The following is a 22,362-nucleotide window of genomic DNA, read 5'->3' as shown; positions in this document are numbered from 1 at the left end:
TGTACGAAGAGGAAAACTTGGTCACCAGGGACAATTTCTAGTCACCATGGTGACAATGTTTTTCGCAGTCCTAATAGATATTTCTATTTATACTTTATCGAGTGGTTTCATTTTTTTTATTATAACACAGTGGGTGAAGATAATGCAGTAGTACTGTAAGTACATCTAGGGAGAGAAAATGGCGCAAACCGCGTAGTATGTTTTACATTTTTTTCTCCTTGATGTTTATTTGCAGCAATATTTTATTTTATTGAATAATGCCTGTCTGTATAGGCAATTTCTAATTAGTCTTGGTTATAAATTTTCTACTACTTTAAATCCAGTGTTCCTATTTAGACCTATGTAACTCTATGGTGGTTTACTACAAACATACTGTGCGTGTTCGGATCATGCAGTCACTCTCTTTCCTTCTATCCCTTACTTCTTGCTAAGCTACTGAATATATGTTTGGACATGGCTGAAGAAAAGGTATACAATTACATATATAATTTTTTGTGAAATTTTTGGGCCCAGTGTGCCGAGCTTCATTTTTTCATTTATAGTCTTTATTACTGCAATAATAATTTAGTACTTGAAAAAGGATTCCAAATCTAAAGCTATAAATAGGCTTGTAGTATTAGAATATCCCATCAAAATCAATTTTCCCCTCTTAAAATACCAAGCACACCAGTTAGCATCTACCAGTTCAGTAATAAGAAAATTGCAGCAAACATTGGAAATATCATATTATAATATCAATATTCATAAAGCTTACAATATGGATATTGACAATGGGGGACATTTTTTATGCCTTGTACGCTGGTTTTCTGTGAATAAATTTTGCAACATTTTCTTCGTCACCATGTTCCTAAAAATTGGGCATAACAAAGAACAAGGCGTTGGCAGCCCTGCAAGATTTATGTTCATTTATGCTAGATTTGACGTTGTAGATGTTATTATGTTCATTTATGCTATGAATTGACGTAGATTTAAGGGCAGATGCGGAGATATGAAGACTAGTGTTGAAAACATCGGTCTTCGTAGATCTCCCCCCAATGTGTTTTATTTATGGGATTTGGCGGCATTGGTTGTAACGTGACATTATGTTTTCATACGTGTAGGGAAACACCAAATATAAAACCATTCCATCTCCTGTCTGTACACACGCATACTAGCCATTCTCTTTATGAGTGTCTGCAGAGGGATTTAGAAAAATACAAGTATAACACACATCAGTTAAGATGGAGCTGAGCAGTGATGAAGCGGTAACAGACCTCGCAATTAACTGTTGTGGTTTTCCTTTGTGTCTCTTAAATTAGCGAGGTCTAAAGTGGCATTGACTTATATAGCAGACATTAGCCACCATTGCTAGTCACTTAAATTACAAATTCAATAGAATGGTCAATAAAGCACATTACAAGTTTTTTTCCCTCTTTTCTTTTGTATGGTCTACAGCTCCGAGCGAATAGAAACACAGCAGTAAATCTCCTTTATCTTCTATACGATTATAAAATAATCCTTATTTATGTAATTAACTGACCAGAGCAAAGTTAATAGGATTTAACCATCATCAATTATCTCATCTATGGATGTAACAATGTCAGCATGACTGCAAAAATAACATACTGCAGCACTGAATCTGTGTTATTAAATTTTTTCTTTGTACATTGTGATATTTACTGGCTTAACATGGTAATACACAAATGGCTGATGGTTGAACAGTCTCTCAATATAAACAAGCATGATCGTCAAACAACCACGTTTACGGCAAAGAGTATAATATGAGCTCTCCAAATTCAATACGCTCCACATAGGTAAAATAAAAACAGTAATATAATGAGAGAAGGACTGCGTTTCAGTTAGAGTCAAGGAGATGTTCAGGATTTTTATAGAGGTATCCCAAAGCACTGGTCATAACGCCCAGGCCAAAGAAGAAAAAAGACAAGTGGACTGAAGAGACATCACAAGAACAAGTTGCTTGATAAACTCAGGAGCCATGTTCTCCATAAGCATTTGTAGCTAGTGAATAGGGGGGATTAAGACCTGGGAGCTAAGCAATAAAGGAGCACACCAAATAAACACTGAGAGACACAAGACACCCTGATATACAGGGTCACACAGTATCCAAGCAAACTGTATTAAACTGCATTGAAGTTTACGTTCAGTGAAGATTATGGTCTACTTGCTTGATGATCTATGGAAGTGAAACGGTTACAGTCTTTATATCAGGTGGTCTATGGCAGTAAAAATGTTTGTATCTACATCCCTGGTGATCTAGGGCAGAGAAAGTGTTAATGATGCTCTATGGCAGTGAAGAGGTTAATGTCGAAACTTGGCATCCTTGGGAAATATAGAGGTTTAGGTCAGTATTCCTGGTGGTCTAACACAGGAGGTTAATTCTGAATCTCTTGCGGTCTTGTGATAGCAAAGGGATTAACGTAAGGATCTCTAGTGATCTAAGAAATGGTTCAAATCCCTGAGGTCTTGGCCATACTTGGGGTCCAGTGGGTTCATCAGCCCTTCAGGCTTCAGTGTTCTGGCTTTAACAGGAGTCTGGACACTGATTAGCTTACATCCTTGCAACGATCATAGGGAAAGGATAGAGAGGACTGGACAGCTGTAACTATATAGCTACTGGTACATCACTCTCTATCCTTCCAAAAGCCTTCTGTCCAATCAAAAATTTGAAAGCTCAGGGAGTCTGTGAGAGATCAGACTTTTCCTAAGAGGGAGAAGCTGAGGGTGGTTTCTGGGCAACTCAACCCCCTTCTGCCACAAGTGTATTAGATTACCAGAAACTGTGGTCTTCCTAATGCAGTCAGCTTTATTGCAGAAAATCCATCCTCAGAACTTCCACCTGTAGTAAAGAAGAAAAAACAAAGAGGATTATTTCAGTACAATCAGATGCTTATATAACTCATGTATCACAAGTCACAATACTTAAGGCTTTTCTATTTCTGGAAGTGTCAATAGATAATTAGCAAACACTAACATAGAAATGATTCCCTAAGGCTAAAAAACATATCGCTGGCTGTTTCCCTATAGATATAACAGAAGTAGAAAGTCCGCAGAGGAAACTTGCGGACTCTGTGAAATGCGCTGTGGAAAAAACAGATTTGCATTGCCGCCGCGGTTTTTCCCGCCACCATTTGTTTGAATCCTTTGATGGTTCCACCCCAAATATTCCAATGCAGCTGGATTTTTCCCAGCCCCAGCTGTTCCTGAGCAATGGGTGCTGTTAGTTTTGGTGGGTTCAGTTTTAATACTTTTAATAGTTCTCATTTAAAATACCACTTTCTCTTGAAATGAAAATGATAACAATGTCAAATATTAATTAGCTAAACCACTTCACCTCCAAACATAAAAGAAACAAATAAAAATCTTCAAGATCTTCTCGTTATGGAAGAGGTTACTTTTATAAGGTCATAGGTTTCCATAAGAAGCAAACTGGCTTAAAGCCTTCTTCATAATAGGACTACCTGAGTTCTGAGCCTTCATTGCAATACCAGGAAAAAAAAACAAATAATGTAAGCATTAATTGCTTAGAGAATAAATAGCAACATAATGTATCCAAACTCCTTGCAGAGATGTTATTTAGCTACGCACTGTGCGCTCTCATTTCAGCTGGAAAACGCATCATAGAACAAATAAATACCAGCTGGAATTCAAGATCAAGCAAGCCTGTCCATTCAGCCACAGAGTGTACCAGATTACAAAAGAACATTACATGTAAATAAATTACAGCACTCTCATTGGAAAGTGACAAGGAAGGGTTTCAGCAAGACAGCACTCCTTGAGCAGCTTCAAACACCATTTATTATCTTCCAGGTCACTGAAAGAACTAAAAAAAATTGCAAACTTTATATACTTTATCATTACAGAAAAATAAATGTAAAAATATTGTAAATAATTTCTAAGTTTACTTTATATGTTGCCTCCACTTCAATTTTTTTTTAATCCACAAAGCCCAAAATACTTACCGTATTTTTCGGACTATAAGACGCACTGGACTATAAGACCCACCCAGGTTTTAGAGGAGAAAAATAGGGAAAAAAAATTTTCAGGCAAAAAATGGTAAAATATTTAATATATGGGAGTTGTAGTTTTGGAACAGCTGCAAGGCCACATTGACAGGTGACCCTGCAGCTGTACGGGGATGTATAGGGCGTTTTTTTTGTGGGGCCAGGTGTAGACCGGGCATTTTCAGACACAGGGATACCTAATGTATATGTTTCACAGTAATGTTATACATTTATATGTATTCTAGGGAAAGGAGGTGAACTTTTATTTATTTTATTTTTTATTATATTTTTTTAAAGTGTTTTTTTTTTTTTTTTTTTTTACTATTTTAATATCCCCCGCCTAGGGGGCTTGAACCTGCAATCATTTGATTGCAAGTCCCATAGACGGCAATACAAGTGTATTGCCGTCTATGGGAGATTCTATACATTACTATCGCGGAGTGTCATAGACCAGCCGTGATAGTAATATATATCTATGACAGGCCTGGGAGCCTTCATTAGGCTCCCGGCTGTCATCGGAACAGGCCAGCTCCTGCGGCCTCGCCGTGCAGGAGCCGGCCTGCATCACTAAAGGTATGAGGCCGGGGGGGGGGCTAACTAACTGTCGGGACCTGCGGAGCAGCAGTGGGTTTGCAGCATGGCCGTGCTACTGTCACCGCTGGTTTTCTTCAGCGGCAGTAGCGCGGCAATCCGCAGGCCCCGGCAGCTAAGACACTCCCCGGCATCCGCCGGTCTATTACAGCAGATGCCGGGGACTGTCTTAGCTGCCGGGGCCTGCGGATTGCCGCGCTAATGCCGCTGAAGAAAACCAGCGGTGGCAGTAGCGCGGCCATGCTGCAAACCCACATTCAGACTATAAGACGCACCCTCATTTTCCTCCGAAATTTGGGGGAAAAAAGTGCGTCTTATAGTCCGAAAAATACGGTATATTAAATCTGATATATATTATAATAGAGAATAGGCCACACAAATAGGAACTCCCTTTCCCATTAGTGGCTTGTGGAGGATATTAGAAGAACGACTTCCTTAGCTGGAAGATGCTGGATGTGGTTTCCATCAGTGGTTATGCAAAAGCCCCTTTTTAATATGTTCTGGAAGACTTTGTAAGTAAGCAGCCATTTTCTTGTGGCTGGCGGCCATGCGCAGTCAGCTCTGCCCGAGGCCTACAAGTTTGACTGCCTGTACCGGAAGAAGACATGTGAAGAGGACATTCCTGAAGAAGATGGAGGCATCGCTGGAGAGTTCTCTCGCAGCATTGGGGACGCCCCCAGTGCTGTTTGAGCGCTGGGGCCCGCCCCCAGTGCTGCGAGAGAACTTATTTGCATACCGACGAAAAGCGGGATATCTACGGAGCGGAGAAGACATCTAAAGGTAGGAGAAGAATAGCCTTTCTTAAGGCTATTCCTACGTGTCAACGAGAAAGAAAAAAAAAAAAAAAAAAAAAAAAAAAAGTGTTTTAATGGTAGAATCCCTTTAATATTTGGAGAAGCTCGTTACGTATAGAAATTTTACATTTGGCCCAGAAATACCCTTTAAATCTACAAATTCAAATATGGAAATATTTGTTTTTGTACCATGTTAGCCAGTGGGTATGAAATGTGAAAAAAACAAAAAACTTGCGAGTCTTCAGTAGGTGATACCTTTTTTAATGGCTAACTCATATGATGACAGAATATAACGTTATTCTGTCATCATTAAGAGTTAGCCATTAAAAACGGTATTACCTACTGAAGCCTCGCAAGTTTTTTGTTTTGAATGGAAATATTCATGGAAAAACACCATGGGGAGGCCATTTCACAGTGTACAGGTGGCCGGGTCCATCTTTTACACATTTATTATCTTATTATATCTATATCATCATCCATCCGAACATGTGAATTGAAACAATGGAGTGTGTTCTCTGCACATAAGGTCCTAGGCAAAGGAGTAAGGCAACACATAGACAAGCAGACAAGAGTCACGTTTATGATAGTCATCTCCTGTGTACAGAGGTTCCAGCAGTGGGCTTTAGGTGTTACTTTCACACAGACTGTTCTTCTGAAACAACAGGCAACATGCTTGGAAGCTCACTTACCGCCATCTTCTAAGTGTTGGCTCTGATAGCCTTCGCTTTGCACATTGAGCTTGCAGTACTCCTGCTGACTGCAGATAGTGGATTTCTGGTAGTGCCAGGAGTCAGACCTTCTGATCTATCATTGATGACCTATCCTACAGGTCATTATATAGTAAAGTTGTGGACATCCCTTTTAATAACAGGACAGGATGCAGTTGGCCACTGAGTGCCTTAGTAGCAACTGCAGGAAACCAGCAAGTTATGTCTTAAATTCTATATCAATTTAGAGAATTCAGTAGTGTGTTAGTACAACAGCCCCGACCACTATGATGACACATCCGAACAGAATTATGGACCTAAACAATAAGATGGTGTTCACTTTGAGTATTTCTGTACTTGAAATTCCAAATCTTTGTAACCCAAACCTTATTAGAATAAAAGGTTAAGATTTACTTTAAGGGGGTGGGGTGTAAATGTAGGTCCTGTGTCTGCGGTTTGCATGCTAAAAATGTGGCAATGTAAGGTTAACACACAAACTGCAACTCTTTCTTTTCATATCACACTGAACATATTTATGTAGCAAGACTTGTATACTCACCTGAAGCTTCAATGCATTTTAGAAAGGTCTCCATGTGATGGTCACACTTTGCTTCATCAGCATAAAAATAGGTTCGGGCACTGATGACTCCACCGCGTCTGTCACCAAAACCAGGCTGGACTTGATATTTTTTCTCTCGCTGCACTGTGCCTTGAAAATATAAAACATTGTACATTGACCATGACATGTATAGCTAGATTTTGTTTGCTTTTACATTAGAGGTAGTCTCAGATCTGAAAAAAATGGGCCATATGTGGTATTGCAGCTCAGCCCCTTATGTTTAAAGGGAGTATGACCTGTCAGATGGAAACGTGGCATTAGACTAAAGACAGTACCTTTTAGGGCTACTACTACTACACTTTCCAAAGTTGCCTTCCTTATTCTGCCATGCACCTTCATTTTCATGAAAATCTGCATTTTTTTAATGCAAATAAGCTGAAAGAGAGTGAAGCCCAAGTAGGAGAGTACACTCCCCGAAAGCCCTTTTCAGCTCATTTGCATAAGAATAAAATCCTGATTTTCATGAAAATTGAGGTGCAAAGTATAATAAGAAAAGTACCAGACAAAGGACAAAAAAATTATTTTTTTTAAATAGAAAAACAAAAAACAGAACAGAAAAGTTACGTCAAACACTGACTTTAATGTCTCCATAGATTTCATAGCTAATGAATTTGCTTTGGTTAGGCTCAGTTGCATTTTATTAATTTGATAGACAGGACAACTAAGTTTCTACACTAATCTATCAGACAAAAAACACACACGTTACTCATCATTTAGGGCATGTTCACACTACCGTTGGCATCCACTCACCAGTATCCGTGGCTATTGTCCATACAAGATTTTAGCAACGGACACTAGCTGGTCCGTTTGCAATTTCCATTCATTTTCATGGAATTTTATCTTGTGTCCTCTAGTGTCCATTTACAACCATGTCAGTTTTTTCAAGTGGACAAAAAATTCCTACATGCAGGACTTTTTCTGTCCGTTTGAAAAAACAGACAGTAAGTGTCCGTTTTTTAACATTGAGGTCTACGGGCAATGGACATATAAAGGACAGTAACTGATAGACATGTCTGTTTGTGTCCTTTATGATAGGTTTAAAATTAGCCGTCTAATTGTTCACTTTTCCTTTTTCTATTTTCAGTTGTTGGTGAACTATTTTTGTTGGATCAATTCCACTTAGTAGCTTTTTTATCACAATTTAAATGCCCTATTAATATGGGGAAAACATACAAACTCCAGGCAGGCCTTGACTGGGTTTGAACCCAGGACTCCAGCATTGAGCCATGTTTCATATTTACTGGCATCACTACTTTGGGCGGTGACTGGTGTGGTACATCACTACTAGCATGCAAACAAAGAGCATGGGTAACCACTAGAGATGAGCAAACAGTGTTCTATCGAACACATGTTCGATCGGATATCAGGCTGTTCGATCCGTTCGATTCGAATCGAACATCACGTGGCAAACTCCAAAAAAAATTCGATTCCCCTCCCACCTTCCCTGGCGCTTTTTTTGCACCAATAACAGCGCAGGGGAGGTGGGACAGCAACTAGGACATCGGAGGCATCGAAAAAAATCGGAAAAAGTCATTGGCTGCCGAAATCAGGTGACCTCCATTTTAGACGAATAGTGGATTTCAAATCCGGGTCATATGAGAATGTGAACTTTGTGACTAAGAGACAAGGGATAGCTGTACAGGCAGGGATAGCTAGGGATAACCTTTATTTAGGTAGGAATGTTATTAAAAATAACTTTTTGGGCTCTATCGGGTGTGTAATTGTGATTTTTGTGACATAAACTTTTTCCAATAGGAATGCATTGGCCAGCGCTGATTGGCCAGAGTACGGAACTCGACCAATCAGCACTGGCTCTGCTGGAGGAGGCGGAGTCTAAGATCGCTCCACACCAGTCTCCATTCAGGTCCGACCTTAGACTCCGCCTCCTCCGGCAGAGCCAGCGCTGATTGGCAGAAGGTTGGCCAATGCATTCCTATTGGTAGCAGTGCTGAGCCAGTTCTGCTCAACTACACCGTGTGCCGGTCAGCCCATCAGATATAGCAGAGCCGAGTGTGGATATAGGAATCCATAGGAATGCATTGGCCAGCGCTGATTGGCCAGAGTACGGAATTCGACCAATCAGCGCTGGCTCTGCTGGAGGAGGCGGAGTCTAAGATCGCTCCACACCAGTCTCCATTCAGGTCCGACCTTAGACTCCAACTCCTCCGGCAGAGCCAGCGCTGATTGGCCGAAGGCTGGCCAATGCATTCCTACATCTGATGCCGCTCAGCCCATCAGATGTGAATGTGCACACTCGGCTCTGCTATATCAGATGGGCTGACCGGCACACTCGGCTCTGCTACATCTGATGTAGCAGAGCCGAGTGTGCACACTCGGCTCTGCTATATCAGATGGGCTGACCGGCATCAGATGTAGGAATGCATTGGCCAGCCTTCGGCCAATCAGCGCTGGCTCTGCCGGAGGAGGCGGAGTCTAAGCTTGGACCTGAATGGAGACTGGTGTGGAGCGATCTTAGACTCCGCCTCCTCCAGCAGAGCCAGCGCTGATTGGTCGAATTCCGTACTCTGGCCAATCAGTGCTGTCCAATGCATTCCTATAGGAAAAAGTTAGCTTGCGAAAATCGCAAGCTGACAGGGATTTCCATGAAATAAAGTGACTTTTATGCCCCCAGACATGCTTCCCCTGCTTTCCCAGTGTCATTCCAGGGTGTTGGTATCATTTCCTGGGGTGTCATAGTGGACTTGGTGACCCTCCAGACACAGATTTGGGTTTCCCCCTTAACAAGTATATGTTCCCCATAGACTATAATGGGGTTCGAAACCCGTTCGAACACTCGAACAGTGAGCAGCTGTTCGAATCGAATTTCGAACATTTTAGTGTTCGCTCATCTCTAGTAACCACCAACGCATCTATGCTGCCGGAATAATTTTTTTTTTTTTCATTGCTAACAAATAGATCTTGGATATTCCTTTAAAAAAATCTATAAGATCTGTTAGAATCAGTTAGGTCACACGCAGCAGCACAGTTACTCGGTGGTTAGCACCATTGCCTTGCAGCACTGGGGTCCTGGGTTTGATCAATGGCAACAAATGCATAGAATTCGCATGTTCTCCTTGTGTGGCTTCCCTCCAGGTACACCAGAAACATACTGAAGTTACTTTGTCATTTAGATTATGGGCCCAGTGGGGGCAGGGACTGATATGAGTGATGACCATCTCTGTACAGAGCTGTGGTATATAAATAAAATTAATAATGTACCTTGGACTGTATCCGTCAGAGCCCTATACACAAGCTATATCATTTTATATTTTATTACTTGCTTCAGGTAACACAAAATGATTCTTCCTGAATAGCTTAGCTTTTTTTATTGCTCATAGGCAAGATTTGACCACATTGCTCCTGAATTCTGCATTATTTTTTTCAATCCTTGAGTTATATCACAAGGCAGAGGTGAGGCGGCGTTAGCATGAGAATACGTCTGAACGGGGCTATATAAATAACTTGTGCAGGACTTAAATGATGCATGCCTAGTTTGCATTACAGTCTAAAACAGTCTCACTTTACCGTCCCATCCACTAAATAAACAAAAAAAAAGACCTAGCGTCATAAAGCGACATAGAATAAACCTATAAAAAGTCATAATCAGCAAGGTTATTGGTTTTGGCTGCATTACAAAAGTGTCAAAAGGCCCTACACAGTTTCATTTATTATTGTGTCCGCCGATGTGATTAAGAGCCATACCTTCATTCTTGCCCTTGCAAAAAATAAAAAAAAATAAAATACTCTGCAGGTTCCCCTGGTGCCTAGCCGAGACAGGTCAGAAATGGGTGATTTATTAAGGCTGGACTTTATGGCTTCCCATGACATTGCATTTACTAAAGCTAACTTTTTGCAGCAATACCTTTATCAAACCTTGCTGGCCCGTGTCATAATTTACTGACAATATGTCGCCGTGTACAGAAGTCGAAAGCTTAGCTTTCTATTACTTTGTAAAACGATTGAAAGAGTGGATTATATTAGAGAAGGAAATATCATTGTATAGAAGCGTCATTACTTAGATCTATTAGAAAATACAGGCTACTGCTTAAATAGATTCTTAAACTCCTAAGGGGTTAAGATGCGATTCTGGCCTTTACAATAATTACTTACGATTCTGAAAAGCATAGTCTGATCAATAACTATCTCATTTTCCTTCCATGGTAGAAGTATACAACATGTACCAAATGCATTTAAAGGCAGCAAAGTTATACATGTCTACGCCAGTCAATATTCCAGCACGCATTTATTAAAAGCCCGTCTGCACAGCCAACTTTCACAAAATAATAAATTACAAAAACAACGGAAATTACGACTTCTAAGGGTAAAATGTGGCAAACAAATGGATGAAATTGCACAGAATTCCCCAAATGATTGCAGAATTAGGCCTCATGCATATTGTAGATGTGTATGCACAAAGCCTATACAGAAACGTATGTGCCCCTATGGGCCAGCGTAGGGAGTCTTTGTAGAATGCCTTATTGCCTCCCTAAAATCAATACTTCTAGGAAAGTAAATACCTTTGTAAAACAACATATCATACAATGCAATCCAAAATTAACCATTTAAGGACCGGGCTATTTTCCCTGGTTCACAATAGACACATTTCTGTTGGGGGCTATAAATTTTTTTTTTTTTTTGGAATGTTTAAATCATTTTTGCCTTTTCAGTGACATATAGGACACACACACGTACCAAGGGCTACTCTAAAAAATAATCATCTTGTTTTCTTTATTTTTGGAGCCTGAGGCATAAAGAGGTACAGTAAAGTCCTATAGAATGGATGCTACATTACATATTGTACAAAGCTGTAATGCATGCACAAGAAACTTCAGGACAAAGCATTGTGTAAAGTGGATGCACTGGTTTCAGCAATGAAAAAAACAAAAAAAACAAAAACACAAAAAAAAACAAAAGTGTGCAACCAGCTTAAAAGGGGCTCTATCAGCAAAATTGTGCTGATAGAGCCCCACATATGAGTGAATAGCCTTTAAAAAGGCTATTCAGGCACTGTAAATGTTATATTAAACTACCCCCCGTTTTAAAATAATACCCTAAAAAAGAATGTTATCTACTTACCGATCGTGTACGCTGGGCGGGCATTCAGGGTGTGTCTTCTTCTTCATCTCCGGCTCTTCTTCCTCCGATGTCCTCCGGTCCCGTCCTCCTCCGGCGCTCGCAAGCGGACACTGATATAAAAAAATGGCCTGGGCGCATGCGCAGTAGCATGTGGCTTCTACTACGGCTACTGCGCAGGCGCCCAGGCTATTTTTTTATATCAGTGTCCGCTCACGAGCGCTGGAGGAGGACGGGACCGGAGGACATCGGAGGAAGAAGAGGCGGGAATGAAGAAGACGGCGCACCCTGAATGCCCGCCCAGCGTGCACGATCCGTAAGTAGATAACATTCTTTTTTAGGGTTTTATTTTAAAACGGGAGGGGGGGGGGGGGGTAGTTTAATATAACATTTACGGTGCCTGAATAGGTACGCACGCATATGTGGGGCTCTATCAGCATGATTTTGCTGATAGAGCCCCTTTAAACTCTGACAATACTCCAAGGACAGACTGAGTCCTGCTTATCCCACCCATGCAGGCTAGTTCACAAGGGGAAATGGAGGAGGATTTTGACAGCGGAATCCACGTCATAATCCTCCTCCATACAATGTTAGTCTATGTAGACCGCTAGATTTTTTTTTTTCTGCTAGCAGAGAAAAAGCAGCGACATGACCTTTCTTCAGGCGTTTTCCGCCTGAAGAAAGCAATAGAAGTGAATGGGAATCGTTTTTTACCGTGCATTTTTAAATTTTTTATACAAAAAACCACGCAGTAAAAAACGCTATGCGTTTTTCGCGCCCATTCTCTTAAAGGATGGGAAAACCACCTGGAAGCAGTTTTTACAAAAAACGCTCCACAAAAAGCGTGCCAAGGTCAAAAAAACTAATTAGGAAGCGTTTTTTTTCCTGTGCCAAAATAAACCACGTAATTTACGTGTGAACTAAACCTTATAACTATTCCTGTAGCAATGCGTGTACACATGGGGGATATGGATGCCAGTGCTTTTGCTTAAGTTGCTAGTTGGATTATGGGTTTACTCTTGGTACTGTCTGTGTGGTAACCAATAAAGCCACATGGTCATTGATGATTTAGTAAAGCATTGGCGGCCCTGTCCCAGAGCGTGGCTTCAACACTGCACAGTACATTGTGTGGCACCACCTGACATGGGAATAAGTGTTCCCAAATCCTGACTCGTAGGACAGGACTTACAGGAAGAGCCAGGCAGTTCTGCTCTATGCTGTACCCATAACTTCCAAAGAGATGACTGGTTGCTACAAAACAGTGTACTATATTTAGCTATGCTGTTTCCATAGCAGTTAAAGGGGTTTTCCTGGCAATTTTTTTTTAAATGTCTGTTAATACTATTAATGGGTTAATAAATGCACCCATATACCTTTGGCCGTGTTTTGAATGATTTCTGGGCGTCTCTGGGAGCCTCTGCATTTTTTTACTTGGTTCAGCTTCCTGTTATGCAACTTCCACACTAACCCCTCTCACTTTACACCCCCCACATTCCTCTCATACACCCTCTCTCATTCTCTCTAGTTATCCTGCCATTCTCTACCTACTCAGCCCAACTCCATTATACTTTCCTTCAATGATTCTTCCTGGGGGACGGCTCCACCCTTCTTTACTGATTTTGCAGGCGCGTGCTCTTCTTCAGTGCTGCTCTGTTCTCTGCAGTGATGATCCACCTCTATTGCGCATGTGTGGAAACTGCGCAGTAGAGGTGGATTATCGGTAGCAGTGCCCATAGCAGCACTTGGAAAAGAGGGTGCGCCTGTAGAATCAGTAAAGAAGGAGGAGCCGTCCCCCAGAAAGAAGCATAGAATGAAAGAATAAAGAAGTGGATGGGGTGGGAAGAGTAGTAGTGACAATCAGTTTCGAGAAATGGGGAAACGGATTGTCACTAGATAAATAAAAAAAAAAATAATTAAAAAGTAGGAGGAGGAGTGATTAGATTAGTATAGGGATTTCTAGTTCTCCTGGACAACCCCTTTAAGTTACAGAAACAGTGTGGCTCAGTTGTGATACACAGTTTCTACAGTTCCTATTCATCTCTATTGGAGTTATGGGAATAGTGTACAGCAGGATTGCTTGGTTGTTCATGAAAGTCCCATCTTAGGGGTTCGGACTTGAAAGCAGGGATCGGAATCACCCTTTAAAGTTAGAGAGAAGGCAGGATATAACTTCTGTCACCTCCACCTTCACCACATAATCCACATTGTATTTGCCATTACTCTAAAATAACATTTAATAGCTTTTAAATGACGCTCAACATTTTAGGAACAATTGACTTCTGAGAATTGTGTTTTATCTTGTTCTTCTGGGATGAGTAAAATGCAGAATAGTAGAGACTAGTCAAACACACACTAATTTTATATCGATAAAAAAAATAATAAATATATATCGTGTAAGCTCTCGAGCAAGGCACGCATTCCTATTATTTGATATGTTAATTTTTTGTCACATCAAAATGTCAAATACTGCCTGTTCATGTGTCCTCTGATTTGTAAGGTGCGGCGGATTAGGTTGGTGCTATATAAAGATATTATTATTATATACGGTATATTTACACACACTAAGTATATAAAAAAAAAACATTTATGGCCGAGACAGAGGGCAAAAATACCATTAAAACAGTGTCACCAGTTTTATCAGCGGCCAACAAATCTTGCTTATGATAGCTTCAGAAATGTTCAGTAAATACGGGACCTTGAAAATCATGAAGCCGCTGTATATCACAAAATGGTGTTAACACTTAAGTACGAGCCCTGCGACCAATGAAGAGTGGTTTGGAGAACACACAAATGAGCCATATAGTAGACAGATGAGCAGGAACTGTCATCTGAACTTTGCTTTACTAGAAAAAGAGTCCTTAGAGGCAAGATGCACACGGCCAAGCACCACTTCAAGGAGGATTTAGTCAATTCTGTTATTAATAAAGTGCTCATCCCCCACCTCTTTTAACTACTAATTACAGTCATAACCTTTACAGAAAAACTGATGCATGCAAATAAAATGACGGAGAAATCATAAGTATTATGCAAGTATGGTACTAGGTTATCTGTACAGCCACATTAGTAGGTTATTTATGTATTAAATAATAACGCTATGTGAATGTTACATTGTTAGGACCATATCCTACTTCCGACATCAGCAGTGTGTAGCCCATGAAGGAAGTGACAAGACATTGACCATAGATAATCCCCTTCAATCAATTGCTTCATACATGGAATGCTACAGTACATTTTGATGCTCTTACAAAAAAAAAAAAAAAAGGTATAAGTGGCAGACTTTTTATTTAAATTTTTTACATGACTAGAATTTCTAAATTTGCTGTTGCTGCCAGTAGGTGATTTTGGATCAAATGTTAAACTTTGATGTCCTAAAGTTGAAAGAACATGACCAAGACTTCCAAGTACTCCTCTAGCCTCCCCTAATTCCACAAACTTGAACCCAATCGTGCATGTTTGCTCTATGGGGGACCCCAAAGCAACCTCCTATTTTCTGTAGTGATTATGAGTGTATGTGTGGCGCTGTACTGTGAGGGGGGGCATTAGTTACCACCCAGCGATGACGCTGAGGAACGCCTCCCCTACTCCTGATAGTACTCATCCATAGACGAGGATTTAGGGGGCTTTCTTCACTGCTCAGCATCATGGCTGGGCAGTAAGTAACGCCCCCTCTCACAGTACAGCTTAATAAAACTGGCTGTGTTTCAGAAACGCCGTTCTGACACTGAGAAGGCACCGATAGCTCTTCAGTGGGGGCACAGAACGGGAAAGCCGATAGTGCGCCGAATTCAGCTCACTGTTGGCTTTCTAGCGGTTTATTACACCGCATGTGAAAGGTCCTCTTTAATGGAAAGATACCTTCGCTAGACCAAGATTCTATTCAATATTAAAGTAGTGCTCTCACAAAAATATATTCTCTGTACTGTTAGAAAGATTAATCAGTAGTTAGCACTGCAGCTTTGCATTGCTGGAGTCCTGGATTCAAATCCTGCCAGGAACAACATCTGCAAGGAGTTTGTCTGTTCTCCCCGTGTTTGCGTGGATTTCCTCCCATTCTACAGACATATTAATAGGGAAAAAAAATTGTACATTGTGATCCCTATATGGGGCTCACAATCTACATAAAAAAAAATAAAAAAAAATGAAAAGATTTATCATTTTGGGTACAGTGATCTTGCTAGTGTCTGTATTTCTGAGTTATCCACTCCCTTCTCATCCTCAGATGTATCATGTGACCAACATTCTGAACCTTCAACTGACACAGGATCTTGGATATGGATAGGAAGTCAGTTTCTCTATTCATTCAACGCACTTTGAATGCGAATTGAATGAATAGCTGGCGTAGTTAGCTTGTAGCTGGTGTAGAGGTCAGTAAATATTTGCACCAGTAACCTGGTGTAAATGATCCTGAATGTATCGCAACACACATCACTTTCACAAAAGTGGCGTGGGTGGCGCAAAAATTTTTTAGGATAAAATAACTTAATGGAGGCAAACAACCAATGAGTATGGAGAAAAACCAACACAAAAAGAAGATCCACACAAATGAATGTATAAAGTGACGAATACTTTATTAATAAATAATTAAAAATAAATGACCAATACAAACATGAGAAAAGAAAAGTACTGCTGCTGTCAGCCCATAATCCCAATGAATGCTAAGTCATTTTTCTATCACTTAGCATTCATTGGGATTATGGGCTCATAGTAGCACTACTTAGTCTTCATGGGCTGTTTGCATTTCCTATGGCATGTCACAATAGTTTTGCACTATTCATTATGGATGTTACTGGTTTCAAAACAGCCTGCATTACTCATTAGCTTATATTGTATGTTTTTTTCCATATCCCATTGTATTTGTACATACTTTACCAAGGCATGTCCTTTGGAGCCACCATTTGGGTAGTTATTGGTATATTTTGGGACATACATTTCCATCCCCTTCTTTCTTTCTCCATGTTTGTATTGGTCATTTATATTTAATTATTTATTAATAAAAGTATTCATTTTATACATTGGTTTGTGTAAAAATAAAAACTTATGCCTTACTGTGTCCATTGGGGAGTTTTATTGCTGGCCATGTGACACAATCATGGATATCTCACAAACCCAGCAGGTAAGATTACTGCAACACATCTTATAACAGATCAGAGAATACATTTTTCTAGGAATGCTTTAAATCTGGACTTCTTGTATTTGATCACATTTTCCATAGCCTGTTCTACATATATAATGTGCGGCCCAGCAGTATACTTGCCGCTCAGTAGATGCTGTCAGCTAGTAGAGACAATGTCCAGGAAAGTCTAGAGTAAACTAGCCGGTGCACAGTGACATTCCCTGGAAGGCAGCGGTATATTTAAACCATCACAACGTCCGGCGATTTCCCTCCATATCCATTAGTCTTGCATTTTTATGAGTCCTAATTTAAATCTACTGACAGGAAATGGTTATTGTTTTTTCAACTGGGAAAATGCAGCCTTTTACAGGGCTTACTGCGAATCATTCCCATGGTGATAAACTGCGGTGATGGATGAATACGTCTCCCTTGTTACACCACAAACTTATAGTGTAAAGATGATGTACGCAGCCAGCAGCAACTAAACCAAATAGCACTACTCTAATGCAAACAAAACCAAGCAGGGGGCATGCAGACTGACTTGGGGTGTTGTTGATTTCCACAAGTACTGTATGGATCACGTTCAGCAATGTGGGGGCCATCTTCAATAATACACCTGGTAATTATTAATTACAATAATGAACACAACCGTAGCGGATCATACAGTATGCACATAGTGACTTTTCATTTCAAAAGCAAATACTGGTATATGAACTGAAGCCTGCAGGGGGGCTGATGGGCTACAGGACTAGTAGGCCAGGGCTAGGTAAAGACTTTCATGATGCTACCGATCAATTTTTAGCTGCAGTCCAAAGAAATATACTAGACACGACGTAGGGTGCCTTCACACGGAGTTACACTCCGTGCATTTTGTCCATTTTACATGTGTAAAAATACACGTGTAAAATGTAGTAAGCCATTGAGTTCAATGGCATAAGCGCGTAATTTTGCGGGCGCAAAATTACGCACTCAAAAATATGCACGTAAGCTGAACTCAATGGCTTACTACATTTTACACATGTATTTTTACACGTGTAAAATGGACAAAATGCACGGAGCGTAACTCCGTGTGAAGGCACCCTTAACATGGATTATACGCCATTTTTTTTTTTGCAATTGCAACTTTATTTTTTTAGCTTTAACTCAGTGTTGCCTTTTCCCAAACAGAGGGCGAGGGTGTGCAGAGGGAAGGGGATATCTGGTGTAAATCATAAGAAAAATTTTCCCCTAGGTGCACACAGTGGCGAAGGATGCATCTGAATTATGAGGTGGCGTGTGCCTCTTTATATATGAGGCACATCCCATGCCAGTTCTGGGGTTAAAGGTGTAGCAAAGTAATTACAAAGTTTTATATATGAACCTGTACTATTCATTTAGTGGTTTATAAATGGAGGTACACTGTAAAATTAAATATGTTATTTATGTTTCCAAGAAAGCAAGGTGGCAACTATGTGAAACTTTTGGAAATAAGATACGACCATGCCTCTTTTCAAAGGGCATTACACTTCACAAGTCTGTCACTGTAAAATCAATGTTGACAGTCCTAGTGGCAAAGGGAATGGTAAGTAAAGAGGAGGATTTATACTCCCAAACTGTTATTTTATTGGTATATATCAGAGTATACAGGTACTTACAAAGGCTAGGTTCATATCTGCACCCAATCCTATTCTGTTCCCCATTCTGCAAGCAGAACTTGTCTCTGCATTTTTTCACCATATTCAGGCAGAACCCCAAAAGATCCCGTTATAGCCTATGGGGTCTGGAGGTGTCCCCATTTTTTATTTTTTAAATTTAATTTAAGGCTTGTTTAGGTTTTTGTTTGTGGGTCTCCAAGCAGACCCCTCGATTGGAAACCCATATGCAGATGTGAACCTCAGACTCCATGCTTACAACTACAAGCTTTATCAGTGTTGTAACTGCTATCAAACTGATCCATTTTTTTGTTATGGTCCCATACACACAACTGGGAATCCCCTTCCCAGATGTGCTTGCACCTGGGACAAAATTCAGGACGGGTCCTAGTGCTGTCTGTACAGCGTGAGCTCATTGAGTTAACTTGTAAGAAGTCTGTGGAGGGCATGGATGGTACACGGATATCATCAATGTGCTGTCTGTGCAATTTTATCACCCGTATATGCACACTTGTGTGCATGAAGCCTAAAGCAGACTCTTCAGGAGAGAATCTTCAAACAACATAGTGCAGAGTATGCATGGTGGTAAATATTAAGGTAATAGAGCCAGTATTTATCATAAATATAAAACAGCTAAGTACACTTACTCATAGTAACCATATGGTTCATATGTTAAAAATCCACGCGGCTCAGTGAAATCTTATTACATCTAAGGTCACTAACACTTGGAAGCAGCTGAAACCGGACAGTGCGGGACATGTAACTGATGTTCAGAATGTGTTTACATGTGAGATCGCAGCCTAACTGGAAAAGTCAGAACATCCTCGACAGTACAGTGACAGAAACTGAAGCCGGCATGTGGTAGGCATACCATAGTCCGCATGACCCTTTGCAGCCTGACCAGGACAAGTCGGATTCTATTTTTTTTGGCACAATTCCCCATATTCCAAATACCATTAACAAAAGATGCCAGAATACATCTTACCAAGGTTTTCTTTTTCGACTTCAGCAGTACTAGACCTAGAAGACAAAAGTGGGACAGAGAAAAGTCACAAATAAGTGAAAAACAACAAAAAAGAAAACTAAACATTGATGTGAGTGTAGATTGTAGTAACCATACATGTAACTGACAGTCATGATATGATTGGAGTTTTGGGGGTACAGTTTTTACCTTGTCGAGTCCACAAGAGGATCAGTGTGTCACCAAGTATTTAGTTTAGTTTTTTTTAAATAATGCACACAAAATTCTAAACATTCTGCATTTAAACACATTGTTTCTATAGGATATTTAAAGGGGGTGTCTATTTTTTATTATTTAATATTGTTGCTTGTAATGACATAAACGTAAGTAAATAATGAAGCAGTCAGCCCCTCTAACTTACATTAGGTTATAGTGTCCGCATTCCCCTTTATACAGTGTCCACCTTAATACATGTGCTAATGTGGACATACGTGACTGGCAGTAATGTGGTGGGCTCTCTGCTCTAGTGACCTGGCATCCGCAGAATCTGCAGCATCTTCTCTGTTTACACATGGAAGTGTAGAAACCGTTACATGAATATTATATATGCTATAATATTTTTCTCAGGTTGATAACCTTACTTTATTCAATCATATGCCTTATAACAGGTTTTAAAAGGACAAATAAAGACAGGTTTGCACTTAGAAGCTGTGACAGTTTACTTTTCGGATTTGCTGAGTGTTGAAAAAAAAATATCAATAAGGAATATATAATTATATTTATATTATAATAAATGGGGTAAGATATATAGTAATAAATAAAAGAGAAAATTACAAAAATTAGAGAAGCTATTGTTTAAAAAAAGTATATATGTATCAAATGATGTCCTTATGACGACACTCTGAGCAGAGAATATAACTTTTACAGGACATTACTTAAAGTATCTGACGCAGAAGAAAACGTTCAATGTGGAAATAGAGTCCATTACCCTGCTATTACATCACAGCTTTTTCTAGATCCAACCAGTTCTAGGAATTAGCCTACAGCAAGCGTCTATGAGCTGCTGTATGAACACTCCTGCTACACAAACATTGAATCAGCTGCTATTATCAAATGTCAGTGCTGAGGTTACAGGCAGAACATGTACTAGATTTCAGCACGATGGAAAGACACACAGTATCAGATGACCATAGGACTCCACAGTACTGACGTAAATGTAGTCATGAGTCTCAAAGTGGTTAAGCAACAGAATCCTCCTCCATCTCCACCAATGACATGTAGGGGTGTGAGAGGGGTGTGATTGGTACGCATTCACATCAATGTTATGTAATTCCTCTGGCACAAAGACAAAACAGGTTATATAACTCTCTAATGCAGAATCCTCATTTCATGGTCACCATCAGGAAAAGATGTATCAATAAACACACAAAAAGCAAGAAACTCCTTTGCAGTTTTCTGTAACACACAAGCAATACATCTTAGATTCTGCACACAAATCTACATGGAAAATCATGCTCAAGATATCGCAGTATCTTTAAGGGTTGGTTTACATAATACAATTATGGACAAAATCTAACTTGTAACCTATGACTGTACAAAGTCATTAACATGCCAAGAATTTCTTTAGAAGATAAACAATAGGAAATTAGAGATGAGCGAGTACTGTTCAGATCAGTCGATCCGAACAGCACGCTCACATAGAAATGAATGGACGTAGCCGGTACGCAGGGGGTTAAGCGGCCGGCCGCCATCAAAGCGGAAGTACCAGGTGCATTCATTCATTTCTATGGAGCGTGCTGTTCGGATTGGCTGATCCAAACAGTACTCACTCATCTCTATAGGAAATACATTTCTAGGCTTATGTATATGAACAATTCCTGTTCACATGGAGTTGTAGTAGTGTCTATGATGAAATATGGAGTCCTGAACTTTCTGAAGATCTTTTGTAATGGTCCTGATGGACAGTCCATGGTTACATGATACACACTGGTGGACAGCGTGTTACCAGAATGAATGACAGCAAGCAGAGATCTAGAAACCCACAATGAACTTTACAGTAGTGCAGTTGCTATATACGAATTCAGCATTGACTAACTACACAGCATTCAGTATTCATCTTCAAATGCCTTATGGACATGGACGTACACCTATAGGAGGGCTTAAAAGGGTTGCTGGGGGTTAAGAAAACCTTCTTTTACAAACAGCACCCCCCAGCCCACAGGATATGTGCTGTATTGCATCACTGTTTCATTTGTTTCCCTGGAGCCAAACTGCAATACCAGACAAACCATGAAAAGGTGTGGTGTGGTTTCTAAACAAAAGCAGCCATATTTTTTGAAAAACTTTAATCCCCCTAACACGTATAGCTGTCTGTAGTAGGAAATGGTATTATTACATACTACAGGACAATCTTCAGACTCCATAGCAATTGCAAGCCATTGCATAAGTCCTTAAAATAGATTACAAGAGAGACTGGAGAGTCACATTGTGTTGATATGGATAACCCTCGTGACCAAATAACTCAGAGCTGGAGCGTCTGAGTCGACGTCAGAGAAAAAAATAATTATTGACTACAAAATAAAAAAGTTTCATTATATTATGCAAGTTTCAATATTGTATAATTAGGGTCAGTTCACACGTGAAAACCGCCTAGCTTATTTGTGCGAGGTAAAAAACCTCGAGGAGTTTTTTTGACGCTGTTTTTTGCATTCCACGCGGTTTTTGACGAGGTTTTTGACGCGGTTTTCGCTAGCGGTTTTCGCTAGGGTTTTTTTTTTTCCTATATGTGCTATAGAAACTACAGGCGAAAACCGCGCGGTTTTTTGCAAAAAACCGCGCGGTTTTGTGTGCAAAAAACCGCGCGGTTTTTTAC

The 22,362-nt window shown here is 40.1% G+C and overlaps 1 protein-coding gene across 2 annotated transcripts in view; it reads right to left on the bottom strand.

Annotated features, from left to right (window-relative positions):
• Positions 1-22,362, bottom strand: part of PRODH (proline dehydrogenase 1) — a 99,786-nt gene that overhangs the window by 54,207 nt on the left and 23,217 nt on the right. The window contains exons 3-6 of one of the 2 annotated variants that reach the window (XM_075276350.1): positions 19,515-19,549; positions 17,440-17,514; positions 6,653-6,802; positions 2,772-2,836 (exon numbers count right to left, since the gene is read on the bottom strand). In XM_075276350.1, coding sequence (XP_075132451.1) covers positions 2,772-2,836; positions 6,653-6,802; positions 17,440-17,514; positions 19,515-19,549 — 325 coding nt within the window. The remainder of the gene's footprint in view (positions 1-2,771; positions 2,837-6,652; positions 6,803-17,439; positions 17,515-19,514; positions 19,550-22,362) is intronic. The other variant, XM_075276358.1, reaches the window with a different exon arrangement.

The sequence above is a fragment of the Leptodactylus fuscus genome, chromosome 1 (assembly GCF_031893055.1).
Source record: "Leptodactylus fuscus isolate aLepFus1 chromosome 1, aLepFus1.hap2, whole genome shotgun sequence".
In the NCBI taxonomy this organism is placed as follows: Eukaryota; Metazoa; Chordata; class Amphibia; order Anura; family Leptodactylidae; genus Leptodactylus; species Leptodactylus fuscus.
Note: the sequence above shows the minus strand (reverse complement) of the source record. Positions and strands in the feature narration are given on the sequence as shown.